Raw genomic sequence first — 18,817 nt, 5'->3', positions numbered from 1 at the left:
CAGCCTGGTGAATCCTGGTCCGGATCTGCCAGAGTGGCCCGCCTGCCCGGATCTGCCGGATTGTCCCGCCTGCCCGGATCAGCCGGAGTGGCCCGTCTGCCCGGGTCAGCCGGATTGTCCCGCCTGCCCGGATCTGCCGGATTGTCCCGCCTGCCCGGATCTGCCGGATTGTCCCGCCTGCCCGGATCTGCCGGATTGTCCCGCCTGCCCGGATCTGCCGGATTGTCCCGCCTGCCCGGATCAGCCGGAGTGGCCCGTCTGCCCAGATCAGCCGGAGTGGCCCGTCTGCCCGGGTCAGCCGGATTGTCCCGCCTGCCCGGATCAGCCAGAGTGGCCCGCCTGCCCGGATCAGCCAGAGTGGCCCGCCTGCCCGGATCAGCCAGAGTGGCCCGCCTGCCCGGATCAGCCAGAGTGGCCCGCCTGCCGGGCGCAGCCAGGGTCGTCCGCCAGCCGGGCGCAGCCATCGCCGCCCGCCAGCCGGGCCCAACAAGGGTCGTCCGCCAGCCAGGTGCAACAAGGGTCGCCCGCCAGCCGGGCGAAGCCAGGGTCGTCCACCAGACCTTCGGCGCGTCCAGGTGCGCCACCTAAGAGGGCGACGCCAAGGGTGGGGCAGAGGCTACGTCCCGCACCTGAGCCACCGCCGTAAGAGGGCCCACCCAGACCCTCCCCTTCAGTGTCAGGTTTTGCGGCCGGAGTCCGCACCTTGGGGGGGGGGTACTGTAACGCCCTGGCCATAGAGAGGGGTTTTTTGTTCTTTATTTTGGTTAGGCCAGGGTGTTACATTGGGTGGGCGTTCTATGTTCTATTTCTATGTGTTTGTATTTCTTTGTTTTGGGCCGTGTGTGGCTCCCAGATCAGGCACAGCTGAAGTTCGTTGCTGTTGATTTGGAGCCACACATAAGTGCATGTTTTTCCGTTGGGGTTTTGTGGGTAATTGTTTCTGTTCGTGTTACTGTGTTTAACGTGACAGGACTGTTTTGGTTGTCTGTTTATTGTTTTGTATTATATAGTGTCCGTTTTCTCAGTTAAATATGACGAACACTAACTCCGCTGTGTTTTGGTCCGCTCTCTCTAAAGGCAACCGTTACAGAACTACAGTTAAAATAAAGCTGTCTCAGAGGCTGGCTACTGAAAAGTGTTGAAAACTCCCCAACACCTCATACTAGTCAGATCTCTCACGTCTTATGACCCTCAATCATTTTACCATACAACACCATATACTTGTGCTTAAATTAATCAATTTATTCAGATCTTACAGAATCTCATTCATAGTTAGAGAAATAATGTATTTGTTATTAAAAGTGTTGGTAAGACACTCAATATAGCAAGAGAATCATTTGATCAAAGATATGTCTGCTTATTTCATTGCTGTCTGCAACTGCAGTGTTATCACTTACACACCTAAAACAATAAACACTAAAGAGGTAGTGGCTAGGACTTAGAGGTAGGGTACAGGTAGGGGATAGAAGTAAAGTACAGGTAGGGGTTAGAGCTAGGGTGCAGGTAGAGGGTAGAGGTAGGGTACAGGTAGGGGGTGGAGGTAGGGTGCAGGTAGGGGGTAGAGGTAGGGTGCAGGTAGAGGTAAGAGTTGGGGAGCAGGTAGGGGATAGAGGTAAGGTGGAGGTAGGGGATAGAGGTAGGGTGCAGGTAGGGGGGAGAGGTAGGGTGCAGGTAGGACCTAGAGGTAGGGTGCAGGTAGGAGATAGAGGTAGGGTGCAGGTAGGACCTAGAGGTAGGGTGCAGGTAGAGGCTAGAGGTAGGGTGCAGGTAGGGCCTAGACGTAGGGTGCAGGTAGGGGAAGGAGGTAGGGTGCAGGTAGGGGATAGAGGTAGGGTGCAGGTATGGGGGAGGGGTAGGGTGCAGGTAGGACCTAGAGGTAGGGTGCAGGTAGGAGATAGAGGTAGGGTGAGGGTAGGACCTAGAGGTAGGGTGCAGGTAGAGGCTAGAGGTAGGGTGCAGGTAGGGCCTAGACGTAGGGTGCAGGTAGGGGATAGAGGTAGGGTACAGGTAGGGGGGAGAGGTATTGTACAGGTAGGGGATAGAGTTAGGGTACATGTAGGGGGTAGAGGTAGGGTAGAGGTAGGGGGGAGAGGTAGGGTACAGGTAGGGAATAAAGGTAGGGTGCAGGTAGGGGCGAGAGGTAGGGTACAGGTAGGGGATAGAGTTAGGGTACATGTAGGGGGTAGAGGTAGGGTAGAGGTAGGGGGGAGAGGTAGGGTACAGGTAGGGAATAAAGGTAGGGTGCAGGTAGGGGCGAGAGGTAGGGTACAGGTAGGGGTTATAGAGGTAGGGAGCAAGTAGGGGATAGTAGAAGGAGCTATGGGTTACTATTTGATCACCAAGACCTAGTTCTCTTCACTATTTAATCTTCCTCTTGGTTTTGTCTCTCAGGACTGTCATGAACTTGGACAGAGGCAGCTTGGGACTTGAATCTGGCTTTCTGCTGCTTTCAGTGGTCTGAAAGAGAGAGAGAGGAGAGAGAGAGCGAACCATTTTGAAATCTTTGGAGGATTGAAGTGGTCTCTGCCAATAGCTAGGTTTCCATCCAATTGGTGACAGATTTTCATCTGTTCAAAAATTCAAAAATCTGCATAAAACAATTTGAGCATTTTCCCACCAGAGATGTTTCCTTTAAATTGACTTGTTGTGGATAAAAAGCTGCGCGTGATGACATAGTTCACATAAAAATAACTTGTGGTTAAATTCCCATGGACCGAACAAAAAAATACTAGTTAAATGGGTTTTCATTTTCAACTCCACTGACGGTTTTGTCAAAACATTTCTTGCATTAGGCTGTATAGCGAATGTGCCCACTCTGGTTTTGGCACGTGCTCTCTAGCCAACAGTTAGACACAGATACAATGCTGCTTTAGCATACATGATGAGATTATTATGGACAAAAAGATCGAGATTATTTTGATTTGTCAAACCAGGATCAAGCTCATCACTGTGCACTTTCCCCACCCTGTAAAGTTCATCCTTTATTTCATCTGTAGCCTAATAAACTGTATGTTTCATAGTAGGAGGACCACACAACATATCACTTGAATCCAAGTTTACTTCGATATGATGGTTATTATATCAATATCTGCGCATAAAGGCGTATTTATTGTCACATGTACAAGTTCAGTGAACTGCTTACTTGCTAGCACAATGAACTACAGTTAAATTAAAGCTGTCTCAGAGGCTGGTTACTGAAAAGTGTTGAAAACTCCCCAACACCTCATACTAGTCAGATCTCTCACTTCTTATGACCCTCTATCATTTTACCATACAACACCATATACTTGTGCTTAAATTAATCCATTTATTCAGATCTTACAGAATCTCATTCAGACAACACTGATGTTGATATGATGGTTATTATATCAATATCTGCGCATAAAGGTGTTTCCACCGCCATTTCTCGCATTATTAATTTTACAGACACAAAAAGATCCCACCTTACCTAGCGTATTTAGTTTTGTCGACATTTGGAAAGTGTACCGACAAATGTGTTGTTTCCATCAGGCATGTCCTGACATTTTTGTACTTTACTTGCATAACAAGGTTGGATGGAAACCTGGCTAGTGATGCTAATATACATTATTACATTCAGCAATAAGCTACAGTCTGAATGAAATTCCACCCTATTCCTATAGTACACTAGGGAGTAGAGTGCCATTTCAGACACACTTCAGAGACACATGTTAATGTACAGTGTTTGAAAATGTTGCCAAGGGTTACGGGGTCAAATGAACTCTGACCTCAACAGAGAGGTTGTCCTGTGTCGGTGTTGTCACAGGGTCCTGTTCTTCAGCGGACGGAGGGATGTTGTAGAAAACAGAGGACGGAAAGACATAGGAGAGAGAGGAGCAGGAAGAGGAGGAAGAAGGAAGGGATGTGGGAGAGAGGGTTGGAGGAGGAGAGGGTTTGAGGAATTTGATGTCAGGGGCTTTGATTTCAGTGCGTCTTATCTTGAAGGTCTCTGTTTCAGGAAAGAAAGAGAGAACAGCAGACATGTTTTATATTTCAGCGTCTCAGCTTTAGTCCAACTCCTTTCCAGACGTCTATTTTCACTGATTCTTTCATCTCGTTATTCAGTGATTCAATCTTACTTCTCGTCTTTAGCCCCGGAAGTCTGTGCTTTCTCTTTTTGCTCAGACGAATTTTATGTTTCTGAGCAGAACTGTCCAGAACTCCAAGTGACTGAGAAAGAGAGGGTGTGTGAGAGAGAGAGAGAGGGAGAGAGAGAGAGAGAGAGAGAGAGAGAGAGAGAAAGCGAGAGAGTGAGAGAGAGACAGTGAGAATAAGAACAAGAGAGTGAGATTTTGCAGTGAGTGTTTATATACCAGGGCTCTCCAACCCTGCTCCTGCAGAGCTACTGTCCTGTAGGTGTTCAACCCTAATCTAGAGCACCTGATTTTAATAATTAGCTGGTTGATAAGATGAATCAGGTTAGTTACAACTGGGGTTGGAGCAAAAAGCCTACAGGGGGGGTTAGCTCTCCAGGAACAGGGTTGGAGAGCCCTGTTCTATAGACAGAGGCCTACAACAGCACTTTAAATGACTACAATGCCCACAATCCCACCGTGTGGCTCACCTTAACACAGGAGAAGTCAAGATGGTCCTTTGATTGGTTCCTTATGGGGGATTTACAGTCATGGATGTCCTTAGATATGGGTCTGGAGTGGTCCAACTCACTCTCCTCCGCTGCATCATTGTCCAATAGTATCTTCGGTTTGATGACAGCAATGGCATCATTTCCAGTGTCATTGTTGTTGTCTACTTCCTGTTGTCTGTTGTCCGATTGGTTGTCCACAATCTCATTCGGACTTGTTTGGCTGAAGTGAACATCCTCATATAAAGAATGGCCTATGTCCTCGTGGTTATGTTGAACGTCGTTGCGGAGGCGCGACTCTGGTTCAGTCTTTAATTGGTCGCCTTCATCACCACCGTGTTGGCTAGCAGCTTCTGATTGGTAAACGGACGGCGAGGGGGCGGGACTGTCCTTAATGGACAGGAATGGTGACCACTCCTCTCCTGTTAGAATCTCATCCACCAAGCTGATGGGACTGAAGTTGAACTTGAAAGAGCTGAAGGAGCTGTAAAATAGAGGGGAAAAAACATTGAAGTCAATGGTTTCGTCACAAAATAGCACCCTATTCCCAATATAGTGCATTACATTTGAACAGGGCCCTGATCAAACATAGTGCACTATACACCATATTCCCTATAAAGTGCACTACATTTGACCACTACATTTGACCTATTAGTGCACTATATAGGGAATAGGGTGCCATTTGGGAAAGAACATATATTTTACGTCATCTGTCATGGGTTGATGAAACCAGTGGTCACATTTCTTTAAACAAATATATATAATAACACTTTTCACAAGTATGTGGTACATTTTCACAACTCTAGTTAGTAAAAAAAACTCTAAACATATCATCTAAAAGGCACTTAATCCAACTGCTCTTAATTGATCATCACTTCAACATTTGGTAAACCTATATTCTAATTTTGATAACTACAGTATAAAAATGTATGTTTGTAAAGTATAAACATATAAAGTATAATATACACTGAGTGTACAAAACATTAGGAGCGCCTACATAATATTGAGTTGTACCTCCTTTTGCCCTCAGAACAGCATCAATTTGTCGGGGCATGGACTCTACAAGGTGTCGAAAGCGATCCACAGGGATGCTGGCCCATGTCGACTCCAATGCTTCCCACAGTTGTGTCAAGTTGGCTGGATGTCCTTTGGGTGGTGGACCATTCTTGATACACACGGAAAACTGTTGATCATGAAAATCCCAGCAGCGTTGCAGTTCTTGACACACTCAAACTGGAGCACCTGGCACCTACGACCATAACCCAAGGCACTTAAATCTTTTGTCTTGCCCATTCACCCTCTGAATGGCACACACACACACAATCCATGTCTCATAAAAATCCTTCTTTAACCTGCCTCCCCTTCATCTACACTGATTGAAATGGATCTAACAAGCGACATCAATAAGGGATCATAGCTTTCACCTGCTCAGTCTATGTTATGTAAAGGGATGTATACTGTAATGTACAATTATGATGATGGCTATAATGATTTCACTCTACAGTAATTTTTTTTTGTTTTTATATGATATTGACAAGAACAAAGATGTACTGTATGCAACAAATGCATCACCTACACAGTAAGAATGGATCCAAAATAATGTTGTTTTTTTTGTTCTTCTTGCAGGGGGGGGGGTTCACACTGGTCCTACAATGCTGCACATCTCATTGAGTTCCTCCTGTCAAGGTGAATGGGTCACCTATGTTGTTGTGTGGGACAATTCACCACATACTTGTGAAAATAGCACCAAAGCGATTGGAAATACAGTGAGGGAAAAAAGTATTTGATCCCCTGCTGATTTTGTATGTTTGCCCACTGACAAAGAAATGATCAGTCTATAATTGTAATGGCTGAACATGTAACTGGGGATAAGTAGAAGCTGACGGTCAGGTCAGAAAGTGCTGGAAGGGAGATATGATTCTCTGCCATAGGGTTGGCTGTGTAGACACCTATGCCAAACTCCGCCACCCCTTTTCTATTCCTAATCTACCTTTTGCCCAGACAAGCGTTCAGACAAGCGTCCAGACAAGCGTTCAGACAAGCATCCTACCTACATGTACAAAATAACTCGACCAACCTGTACCCCTGCACATTGACTCTGTACCGGTATCCCCTGTATATAGCCTCGTTATTGTTATTTTTATTGTGTTACTTTTTATTTTTCTATTTTACATTAGTTTATTTAGTAAATATTTTCTTAACACATTTCTTGAACTGCCTTGTTGGTTAAGGGCTTGTAAGTAAACATTTCACGGTAAGGTTGTATTCGGTGCATGTGACAAATAACATTTGATTTGAAATATAAACCTCTTGCACTGTCACCCCCCCCCCTCTCTCTCTCTCACACTGACTCTTTCTCTCTCTCAGGTATGATATCCGTATCTAGCCCAGCTTCCTCCACCTCCATGGAAAGTCGTTTGACTACAAGATTTTAATGAGGGAAATAAGTATTCATTTCTTTGTCAGTGGGCAAACGTACAAAATCAGCAGGGGATCAAATACTTTTTCCCTCACTCTAAAAACGAGATTGCAAAAATGCTACTTAACTGGACTAACAGCCCGGAGCACAGAATGTGGTGACTGTGTGTGGTGACTTTAAAGCACTCAGGAAGTCATGACTATGAGGAAGTAGTGTCTGAGTTACTGTAACTTCATCAACATAACACACACACACAGAGACCAAGGAATGTGTGTGCTCTGCTATGCAAGCACAGTATCTATCTTAAGTAGACTCAAGGATAAAGAGAGGGTGTGGTGGATGCAAAATCCCCAAGACTCCCGAAGACTCACTTTCCATCACCACTGAAAATGTCTTTCTCTCTCTCTCTCTCTCTCTCTCTCTCTCTCTCTCTCTCTCTCTCTCCTCCTCCTCCTCCTCTTACTCCCTCTCATTCTGTCTCTCACCTCTGAAAACATGCACGCTGTCCCACAGGCTTCCTCTCCGTCTCAGCTTGGCTGGGCGGCTCCATCATTGGTGGAGCAGCCTCACTACTCCTCTTCTCCTCTTCGTCCTCCTCTTCCTCTATGACGGACATTTTAGTATGCAACCTGACTGAATGTCGATCTTGACGGAGGTTCACCTGTCAAAAAGAGACCACAGCAAAAAATCACACCGTGGTCACCCTAAAAAAAGAGGCCGACTTCGTTCTTAATCAATGTTAGATAGTCCGACTGGATGTCGATCTTGATTTGAGGTTCACCTGTTATAAGAGGACAATTATGCAATATTTGATTTATCATTTAATGTCAGATAGTTCATTGTGGTAAAAGAAAGAAAACAAATGAAATTTTGTCGCATTAAATGAGCAAGAAAGACTTACCAATGGCATTTCGCTCTCTACCTCTTTTTCTCCGTCGTCCTCCTGAATCTCTCCATTCCCTCTCTTCTCCTCTCGACTCTGCTTCCATCTGCTCATCATCTTCTTGGCAAATTTCTTCACCTTTCCTCCTTTCATTGTCTTAATATTCGGGTGTTTCGACCCAAGCACACCCCCACCACCCCACGTTGCAGCGTCCTGAACCACAACTTCATGTGTGCCTTCTAAATTCCTCCCCCCTTCCAACAAACCTCCCTGCTCCGTGTTACACCGAAACTCAGCAGGGGTTCTGGAGCTCTCGCTCCCATCTGGGATGTGTTCGCTAGGCTCTGGTGGTTCTCTGACTCCCTCTGTCTCTGGAGGTATAGACTGGAGGTCAGGGGGGATGTCTCTCGTTTCAGACCCAGAAGAGGCACTTCCATCTGGGCTGTCCTGGGCTCTCCTCTCAGGTCCCTGGGGCAGAGATCTGTTTCTGTGTGGAGGTTTGGGTATAAGCGGCTTGGGTGCGATCGATTCCAACGGTTTGGGTACCCCCATTACCCCTATCCCCACCGGCTCAGAGGCTTTAGGGGGGCGCCCTATATCTTTCCCCCTCAGCTGGGAAGGGTCTTGTGTTGCCACGGACACAGTCGTCTCCAACTGCTGCACGCCCCCACCCCTCTGTGCTGTAGAGTCCAGAGTAGGATCCAGAATGGGCTGTGAGAATCGGCGTTCTGACTTGGGGATGACAGCTGAGTACATAGACAGCCTATCCCCTGAGGATGACAGCATATCCTCCTCCTGGCCTCCAGGCCCTCTCCCATGCCCTGTAGGCCTCAGCTCACAGCCTGGGCCCTCGCCTACCACTCTCCCCCACACATTGGCACTCTGACTAGGGTCGAGGGCTGGTGGAGGGGGCGGCGGCGGTGGCCCTGTAGGGTGTAGCGGTGGTTTAGCCCTCCTCTTGGGGGGAACGGGGGGAGGCGGGGGTCTGGTGTCCGGGCCAGGGGGACAGGGTAGCAACTGCCTTCTCTCCCATCTGGGAATCACAGCAGGGGGTTTGCTGGTTTCCTCTTCCTCCTCGTCGACCAGTTTTGTTGATCCTGCATCCAAAAATAGAATGCCAGAGTTCCCCTCTTCTCTCTCCTCTGAATCCCTGTCTGATGATTCCAGATCGCTGTCCCTCTCAGTCAGAACTTCCAATTGTGGATCATTATCATCATGATCACCATTATCATCATCATCATCCTCAATCACTGAAACAAGCTTCCCTTTGAATATGAGCTCTGCGTTATTGTGGTCCTGAGGGGTCACATAGAATCTCCTGTCTGTTTCCACTGAGGTTCTGGGGTGTTGGGGTGTGTTAGGGTGTGTGTTACGGTGCGTATTAGGGTGTATGTTAGGAGGTTGATCCATGTTTTCTGCAGTGCTCAGTCTGCGCAGCATGGACTGGATCAGAGATATACTTCCAGAGTGACTGTTCGCCTCAGACATCTAGAGAGAGAAATACAGAGAGCTTTTTAATATGTGTCCCAAATGGCACTTTATTCCCTTTATAGTGCACTACTATTAACTAGGGCCCATTCCAGATATAGTGCCCATAGGGCTCTGGTCAAAAAGTAGTGCACTACATAAGGAATAAGGTGCCATTTTGGAGGCATACAGAGTGTTGTTTCATAACCACATCCCTACAGTAATAATACACTCAGTGTCTGTCTGTCTGTCTGTCTGTCTGTCTGTCTGTCTGTCTGTCTGTCTGTCTGTCTGTCTGTCTCTCTCTCGACCTGTCTGTCAGCCTGTGTCTGACCAGTGTGTGTCAAAGTCAGCACAGGTCATTGATGGCATAATTTTACAGAAATATTGACTTAGTTTTATCAACTGAAGCTATTCACAGTTTGGATTCACTCATAATGTCCTATATGCCCCTACAGAAGCTGTACAACAACCTGTTGATGTTCCTACATCCTCTCTCTCAGTGTAATGTTCATGCATTTCAATCACTGCTTCTTCACAGTTCTTTAGAGATGTATTAGACTTAGGGTTGCAAAATGTCGGTAAATTCCCCCAAATTCCCAGGTTCTCTAGAAATTCTAGTTGGAATATTCCTGGAATCAGGAGAAAATAAGCATGGAATCCGGAGACCTCCAACCAGGGTTTCTGGAAAACTCCGGAACTTTGGGAAAGTTAACAGAATTTTACACCCCTAATTAGACTTAGTCAGTATATTTCTCTTACCGCTGTTCTATTCTCTTCCTCCGTGTTTTCTTCCCTTCATCCTCTTCTCCTCGAGACCTCTTTGCATTGAAAGCTTTCCTCAGCTGCTTTTCTTCAGTCCCTCTCTCTCTCGCTCTCTCTCTCGCTCTCTCTCTTTCCCACATGTGTTCCTAACAGACACAACTCCAACATGTCCGGCCTCTCTCTTCCCTCCTGCCTTCTCCCTCTGCGTGCTCGTGCATGTGTGTGTGTGTGCGCGTGTGTGTGTGTGTAATAATGTCCTCATTGAAACTGCAAAAACCAGTCCTCCCCCATTCCGTGCACAGTGTCAGTGACTCAAAGTTTAACATGGCGTGGCATGCTATATTAAACACAAGGTTTCCAAAACACTAGATGATGCACCTTTTTCCTTGAAAATGTTGAGATGCTTTTGGCTTTTGAGACTAAACTGTGTAAGGTAGATTTGGCATCAGATGTTAAGTATTTTTGATGGATGCACCATGAATACAAGTGCATATTTGTGGATAACATTGAAGAGAAAGGACAACTCTTGTTTGCAAGTGTCTTCGCTGTATACCGTACGTAAGCTATTTTTGGCAGAGTACCAAGTATGAGGTAAGCTGAAAGGTATGTGTGATACTCATGCTTCAGCTTCAAACTACAGACACACAGACAGGTACACAGGTGTGCACAGGAGTGCACGCATGCACACGCACACACACACACCCTGACTACTTGCCTACTCCTCTGACAGAGTAGGCCAAACAGGGCTGGCTTTAGCCTATAAATTCCTACAGCCAGAAAGGGAGCGGAGTTTACCGTTCAATATGTGACTACAGCTGTCCTCTCCACTCAGGGGACAGGTATAAGTCCTAGGTAAGCCATCTAGACATTACTCCATTTGAAAGACAAAAGCAATAAGGAATTTCTCTCATCTCAAATGCGGCCTGCCATGTTCATGCTAACCACAGCCTGTGGCTGTGCAGCCTAGGCTGCAAGCAGTTTTATTTTATAAATACCTTTTTTATTTATTTTATTGTACCTTTATTTAACCAGGTAGGCCAGTTGAGAACAAGTTCTCATTTACAACTACGACCTGGCCAAGATAAAGCAAAGCAGTGCGACAAAAATAACAACACAGAGTTACACATAAACAAACGTACAGTCAATAACACAAAATAAAAGAAAAATAGAAAAATCTATGTACAGCGTGTGCAAATGTAGAAGAGTAGGGAGGTAGGCAATAAATAGGCCCGAGAGGCGGAAATAAATACAATTTAGCATTAATACTGGAATACCTTAAATTTGTTTGATCTTAATTTGATTTGATTTATTTGCCAATTTAAAAACACAATACAACCACAAATGTGGACATAATGCATTTAACATCATTGAGGATGACACAAAAAGTGATATACCTAATAATTGACAGTCTAAGTAGATTAATTATAAACTCAGCAAAAAAAGAAACGTCCTCTCACTGTCAACTTCGTTTATTTTCAGCAAACTTAACATGTGTAAATATTTGTATGAACATAACAAGATTCAATAACTGAGACATAAACTGAACAAGTTCCACAGACATGTGACTAACAGAAATTGAATAATGTGTCCCTGAACAAAGGGGGGTCAAAATCAAAAGTAACAGTCAGTATCTGGTGTGGCCACCAGCTGCATTAAGTACTGCAGTGCATCTCCTCCTCATGTACTTCACCAGATTTGCCAGTTTTTGCTGTGAGATGTTACCCCACTCTTCCACCAAGGCACCTGCAAGTTCCCAGACATTTCTGGGGGGAATGGCCCTAGCCCTCACCCTCCGATCCAACAGGTCCCAGACGTGCTCAATGGGATTGAGATCCGGGCTTTTCGCTGGCCACGGCAGAACACTGACATTCCTGTCTAGCAGGAAATCAACCGCAGAATGAGCAGTATGGCTGGTGGCATTGTCATGCTGGAGGGTCATGTCAGGATGAGCGTGCAGGAAGGGTACCACATGAGGGAGGAGGATGTCTTCCCTGTAACGCACAGCGTTGAGATTGCCTGCAATGACAACAAGCTCAGTCCGATGATGCTATGACACACCGCCCCAGACCATGACGGACCCTCAACCTCCAAATCGATCCTGCTCCAGAGTACAGGCCTCAGTGTAACGCTCATTCCTTCGACGATAAACGAGAATACGACCATCACCCCTGGAATCCGACCATCACCCCAGAGACAAAACTGTGACTTGTCAGCAAAGAGCACTTTTTGCTAGTCCTGCCTGGTCCAGCGACGGTGGGTTTGTGCCCAGAGGTGACGTTGTTGCCGGTGATGTCTGGTGAGGACCTGCCTTTACAACAGGCCTACAAGCCCTCAGTCCAGCCTCTCTCAGCCTATTGCGGACAGTCTGAGCACTGATGGAGGGATTGTGCGTTCCTGGTGTAACACAGGCAGTTGTTGCCATCCTGTACCTGTCCCGCGGGTGTGATGTTCGGATGTACCGATCCTATGCAGGTGTTGTTACACGTGCTCTGCCACTATGATCAGCTGTCCGTCCTGTCTCCCTGTAGCGCTGTCTTAGGCGTCTCACAGTACGGACATTGCAATTTATTGCCCTGGCCACATCTGCAGTCCTCATGCCTCCTTGCGGCATGCCTAAGGCATGTTGTCATGGATGAATCAGAATTATTTGGGTAACATAGATAATGAAGATGTTTTATTAGTATAATATGCTTATTTGAGGTACTTGTCATTAGAAAGTGTCCATTGGACTCTGGTGTCTTTTCAGTTGCACGTCTACCTTAGCTGGGGCTCAGACACTTGGGGCCCAGAGAGGGAAGAGGTCAGATTTGTCGTCATGGGAATGTGTCTTTACCTATTTCTTAAACCATGTGAAGGGATGCGTGATTAATGGGGAACCAATGACTTGTCTCCACAATGTCTGTGAGCAAGTCACTCCCTCCTTTTCTTTATTGTGGGGAGGATTATGGCAGTAAATGGACCCTTGTATGTCCTCTCTTAGATCTCACACTTATCCTGTGATAATATATGGCCTAGAGGCTCACTCTCCCCAGTGAGCCTGTCCAGGAGTAGGGTCAAGAGGGGTTTGCTTGAGATGGGAGTATCTAGAGTTGACAATTGATATATGCCATTGGATGAAATTGTGTTTTTGTTCAATACCGTACCAGGGAGGGACAGTTCTAAGGGGACCAGATACTGGTCTATATAATGAACCCTGTTGACATAGCAGTTACTGTCTGATGTGTTTTATTGATATCTGTCATACAAAACAACCTTTGTGAACTGTTACTAAGTATCTGTGGTTTGTCAATGTACGTTGAAGGGGGTGTATCGTTGCTATAAAAGATCCCTGTAGCCATTCTGTAATCACCTTGTTCAATGGTTCATTCGAGAGAGTGCATTATTGGGGGTCAAGAACTTTTGCAAAAGTATCTTAATTAAGTATTAAAGATGTAGTTTTAACTCGGACTGGTGTGTTTGTAACTCCTCATTTGGTAATGAGGAAATTAGCCACCACAATGTTCACGCAGATGAGCAGGGACCCTGGGCATCTTATTTTGGTGTTTTTCAGAGTCAGTAGAAAGGCCTCTTTAGTGTCCTAAGTTTTCATAACTGTGACCTTAATTGCCCACTGTCTGTAAGCTGTTAGTGTCTTAATGACCGTTCCACAGGTGCATGTTCATTAATTGTTTATGGATCATTGAACAAGCATGGGAAACAGTGTTTAAACCCTTTACAATGAAGATCTGTGACGTTATTTGTATTTTTACTAATTATCTTTGAAAGACAGGGTCCTGAAAAAGGGACATTTCTTTTTTTGCTGAGTTTATATTGAATATACCCCAAAATAGCCTACATGTTTGCCATTGATTTAATACACAATCTTTTTGAGGCAATACAAACGGTTCCTTTCTATCAATAAATGCCACTCCCTAAACCGCCTCACCCACTTGAACAAGTGTTGATCACTATTTATAGTAGGTGGCGGACCGCTTAAACACCGCAGAAGAAGCTGAAAAGCTATCAACAGGAGCCTCCATCGAGTTTTCAAACTTGTCTTTAATACTTGATAGCAGCCAGTAGCTCTGAGGCAGTGAGGAAAGTAGAGGATGGAGAGCTAAGGTTGAAGGAGCCTAAGAGGATCCCTGTGAGTAGTAGGCCAGTACAGAGTGACCCCAAAAGTTTGTGCTTTAGTAAGGTTGGCTTCTTGGTGTTTATTGCTATGGTCATTAATTGTACCGCACAGATGGAAAGGAAATCCCAGAAGATTGAAAAGATTGAATTGGTAGTAGCAGCAGCAGAGATGTTTTTGTGTCAAGAGATTTTATTGCAGAACTACAGGGGGTTTTGAGAAAAGGGGTTCCAGCTTCCCAGGCTGACGGCCTCGTGACGAATCTGTTAGGGCCAAAGTAGTGGGATGGGGTTGTGGGTTTGTTTGGGATAAAGGTATAGATCTAGGTGCAATTTATATTTTCCCCATTTCCATTTTCCCTTTATTGTGAACAAAATGTGCAATGCACTTTCTGAACTGTGAAAGGCAGCAATATACAACTAAGTGTCTAGTCTGCCAGAAAACCACACGAAGAAGAAGAAGTAGCCAGTAGCTTTTAGATAGAAAACGCCACAGGCTTTTGGAGGTAAAGAACAGTTGAATTGTCTGTATTTATCACCACCCAACGTTTTGAAACACAGAACAACAATACTCTAGCTGCACACATTCAATATACAGAGCCTTCAGAAAGTATTCGTGCCCCTTGACTTATTCCACATTTTGTTATGTTACAGCCTGAATTCAAAATTGATTAAATCTAATTTTTTTCTCTCATCCATCTACACACAATACCGCATAATGACAAAACATGTTTTCAGAAATGTTTGCAAATGTATTGAAAATGAGATACAGAAATATCTCGTTTACATAAGTATTCACACCCTTGAGTCAATACTTTGTAGAAGCACTTTTGGCTTCTGGAGTCTTTTGGAGTCTTTCTAGGTATGTCTCTAAGAGCTTTCCACACCTGGATTGTACAATATTTGCCCATTATTGTTTTCAAAATTCAGCCACTCAGGAACATTCACTGTCTTCTTGGTAAGCAACTCTGTGTAGATTTGCCCTTGTGTTTAGGTTAGTGTCCTACTGAAAGGTGATTTCCTCCCCCAGTGTCTGGTGGAAAGCAGACTGAACCGGGTTTTCCTGTACTTAGCTCCACTCCGTTTCTTTTTTATCCTGAAAAACTTCCCAGGCCTTAACGTTCGCATTATACACCCACCCTTCCACCCAGACCAACCACACTACTTTAGTTTTTGCCTTAAGTAGCTATATGTCTTATGTAACCATACCAAACGTAACAAATCATACTAATTTGAGTGTCCCGGATTTACCTTTACTATGTTACGTCTAGTCTGTGAGACCAGGCTGTGCAAATAGGATGAATGTTCTGAAATATTTGTATTCTGTACAGGCTTCCTTCTTTTCACTCCGTCGAGTAACTACAATGTTGTTTATCCATCCTCAGTGTTCTCCTATCACAGCCATTAAACTCTGTAACTGTTTTAAAGTCACCATTGGCCTCATGGTGAAATCTTTGAGCAGTTTCCTTCCTCTCTGGCAACTCAAATCAAATCTTATTGGTCACATACACATGTTTAGCGGATGTTATTGCGGGTGTAGCGAAATGCTTGTGTTTCTAGCTCCGACAGTGGCGTTGTTGCACCTTCTTCACCGCACTGTCTGTGTGGGTGGACCATTTCAGTTCGACAGTGATGTGTATGTCAAGGAGCTTTCCACCTTCCCCAGTCCAGAGTTAGGAAGGACACCTATATCTTTGTAGTGACTGGGTGTATTGACACACAATTCAAAGTGTAATGAAAAACGTCACCATGATCAAAGGAAGGCTGTAACGCAACAAAATGTGGAAAAAGCCAAGAGGTGTGAATATTTTCTGAAGGGACTGTAAATAGATGGAGCACCAATTCGCTAGCCTGGATTTTGGATCATGCATGGAGAGAGTGGGTCGTTTGTTGAAGTCAATAGACTTAATTTGAAATGTTCAAATATGTAACCAAAGCGTTTGAACATTTTTTGTTCTCATCTGTTCATGCACCAGATTGGAATGCAAAGTTTGTTTGCTCAAGTAAGTAACGTTACGGCTTTCTTCATTTGTGTGTAGTTTTACTTGTGTAACGCATTAACATAAAAAACGACAATAACGCAAGCAAGATAGCTAGCCTAGCTAGTTAACGTTACTTGGTTAGCATGCTAATGTTAGCTACTTAGCTAGCTTGAAACATGAACTTAGCAGTTTCTAGCTAGCTAAATTATGGGGAAAATCCTATTAAGTACGCTAGTTGGCTATCCGATTGTGTCCTTGCTAGCCGAGTTACGTAGCTAGCCATCTTGCTAGCTAACAACATTGACTAACGTTATATGCACATTCAGAGGAGAAAAAAGCCCCTTGGTTGATGTTGCAACTCTGGGTATTCATTTCAATGTGGCGTTATTGTTTCAAACAGGGCCAGGAGGGAGACACTACAACTGGCCAACGGTGCCAAGTTTGGGCCGCAGACATGAAGGTAAGAACATAACTGTTACCAACTTAAATATTTTTATAGACTGTCACAATAAATGTATATATAAAAATATATAGGGGGTGGGGGAGGGAAATATATTAACATAGTAAGTCATTTCTAATACTTCTCTTGCAATTTGTAGCTTAGGTTTCTGGCTGTAATACCAAGGGCCTGAAGTCGAAAGTGTGGCAGATGCTACCTTGCCATGGATGAGGGTCCAGACTCAGGTCACCCGTTACCTGAAAGGGGCCTCCGATTGTGAAGGCAGGATGTGGCGGCACACAGGAGAGAGGAATCTGCTGTAGTGAGAGTCAACATCAAGTTTTTGACCACCTGTTTCAAAGCCAGCCTCTACCCCCAAGCCACAATACTGTTCCAACAGTTGAACCCTGGGCTGACTTTTGCATCATACCACACACTTACCATTTATTTTAATATTCTGTACACACTGAAATTACTTTGTAGTGTACATTATCATAGTATATTACCCTCAAACACAAATGTCCCACTACACCTACACTGATTTCCCACTAATGCGGATTTATAAGCCTAACCCACTTCTAGGACAAAGAACAAAACTGTTACTGTCATTCACCAATGTAAAAAACATTTCTGGGGTTAACTGAAATTGACAACAACAAAAAAATGTATACAAATATACTTCATCAAAATTAATTCAAGTAGTTTCAGTGATTTGTTCATTTAATTTTACCCCAACATTTTTGAATAAATCCAATTTAATATGTTGTTCAAACGTATCTTTATTAGGATAACCAAAAATAGACTAAATGTAGTGATTTAATTTACTCAATTGTAATCATATTTCTCTAAACGTAATTTAAGTTCTTGCAACAACTTGCCAAGTGGCTCCATTTTTTGAGGATTGTGGGTAATTCAAAAATGTTTTACTTTATGATTATTTACATTTGAGTCACTTAGCAGACACTGTTATCCAGAGCAGCTTACAGTTAGTGCATTTATCTCAGTCATAGTAAGTACATTTTCTTCAATAAAGTAGTTATCAGCAGTCAAGTGTGAGTGTTAATTCAATAAAAGGCTCGGGGTGGGTGCTGTGGGACTATTTAAGATACTCCTTGAAGACGTAGGGTCTCAGATGTTTTTCGGAAGATGGGCAGGGACTCTGCTGTCCTAGCGTCAGGGGGAAGCTTGTTCCGCCATTGGGGTGCCAGGACAGAGAAGAGCTTTGACTGGACTGAGTGGGCGCTGCCCTCCCGTAGAGGTGGGAGGGCCAAGAGACCAGAGGTGTCAGAACGGAGTGCTCGGGTTGGGGTGTAGGGTTGAGCATAGCCTGGAGGTAGGGAGGGACAGTTCCCCTTGCTGCTCTGTAGGCAGGCACCATGGTCTTGTAGTGGATGCGAGCTTCGACTGGAAGCCAGTGGAGTATGCGGAGGAGTGGGGCGACATGGGAGAACTTGGGATGGTTGAACACCAATCGGGCTGCTGCGTTCTGCATCAGTTGCAGGGTTTTAATGGCACAAGTGGGGAGCCCAGCCAACAGCAAGTAGAGAGATATGGCTGGATTAGGACCTGACCCCGCTTCCTGTGTGAGGTAAGGTCACACTCTATGGATGTTGTAGAGCGTGAACCTGCAGGAGCGAGTCACTGCTTTGTTTGCAGAGAACGACAGAGTGTTGTCCAGGATCAAGCCAAAGTCCTTTGCACTCTGGGAGGGGGACACAGTGGAGATGTCAACCATGATGGAGAAGTCTTGGAGCGGGCAGGCCTTCCCTGGGAGGAAGAGCTGCTCCGTCTTGTTGAGGTTGAGCTTGAGGTAGTGGGCCGACATCCAAGCTGTGATGTCCGCCAGGCACGCAGAGATGCGTGTCAGCACCTGGGTGTCAGAAGGGGGTAAAGAGAAAAGTAATTGAGTGTTGTCCACATAGCAATGATAGGTCGAGACCATGTGAGGATATGACGGAGCCGAGTGACTTGGTCTACAGAGAGAAGAGGAGAGGGCCTAGAACCGAGCCCTGGGGGACACCAGTAGTGAGAGCAGGAGAGGAGGGTCCAATGTTTTACCGTGTCAAAGGCAGCAGATAGATCTAAGAGGATGAGAACAGAGGAGAGATAGTCAACTTTGGCAGTTTGGAGAGCCTCCATGACGCAGAGGAGA

The 18,817-nt window shown here is 45.1% G+C and overlaps 1 protein-coding gene across 1 annotated transcript; it reads right to left on the bottom strand.

Annotated features, from left to right (window-relative positions):
- Nucleotides 1–1,218: 1,218 nt before the first annotated feature.
- On the bottom strand, nt 1,219–10,333 carry si:dkey-9i23.6 (uncharacterized). Its single transcript, XM_014195280.3, has 7 exons — nt 10,132–10,333; nt 7,921–9,390; nt 7,505–7,680; nt 4,583–5,084; nt 4,098–4,188; nt 3,747–3,967; nt 1,219–2,457 (listed from the first exon to the last, which is right to left on the bottom strand). The coding sequence occupies exons 2-7, from the start codon at nt 9,388–9,390 to the stop codon at nt 2,359–2,361; spliced, it is 2,559 nt and encodes an 852-aa protein (XP_014050755.1). The 5' UTR covers nt 10,132–10,333; the 3' UTR covers nt 1,219–2,358.
- Nucleotides 10,334–18,817: the final 8,484 nt, after the last annotated feature.

Source organism: Salmo salar, chromosome 04, assembly GCF_965601325.2.
Source record: "Salmo salar chromosome 04, fSalSal1, whole genome shotgun sequence".
Lineage (NCBI taxonomy): Eukaryota > Metazoa > Chordata > Actinopteri > Salmoniformes > Salmonidae > Salmo > Salmo salar.
Note: the sequence above shows the minus strand (reverse complement) of the source record. Positions and strands in the feature narration are given on the sequence as shown.

Bases quoted from the DNA above. Each gene is read 5' to 3' on its own strand.
- si:dkey-9i23.6 (XM_014195280.3), bottom strand. From the start codon at position 9,390: ATGTCTGAGGCGAACAGTCACTCTGGAAGTATATCTCTGATCCAGTCC. The intron at 3,968-4,097 runs GTAAGATTGAAT...TTCCTGAAACAG, and splicing joins TCCGGGGCTAAAGACGAGAA to AGACCTTCAAGATAAGACGC. The intron at 2,458-3,746 runs GTCAGAGTTCAT...TCTCTCTTTCAG, and splicing joins AGGACAACCTCTCTGTTGAG to ACCACTGAAAGCAGCAGAAA.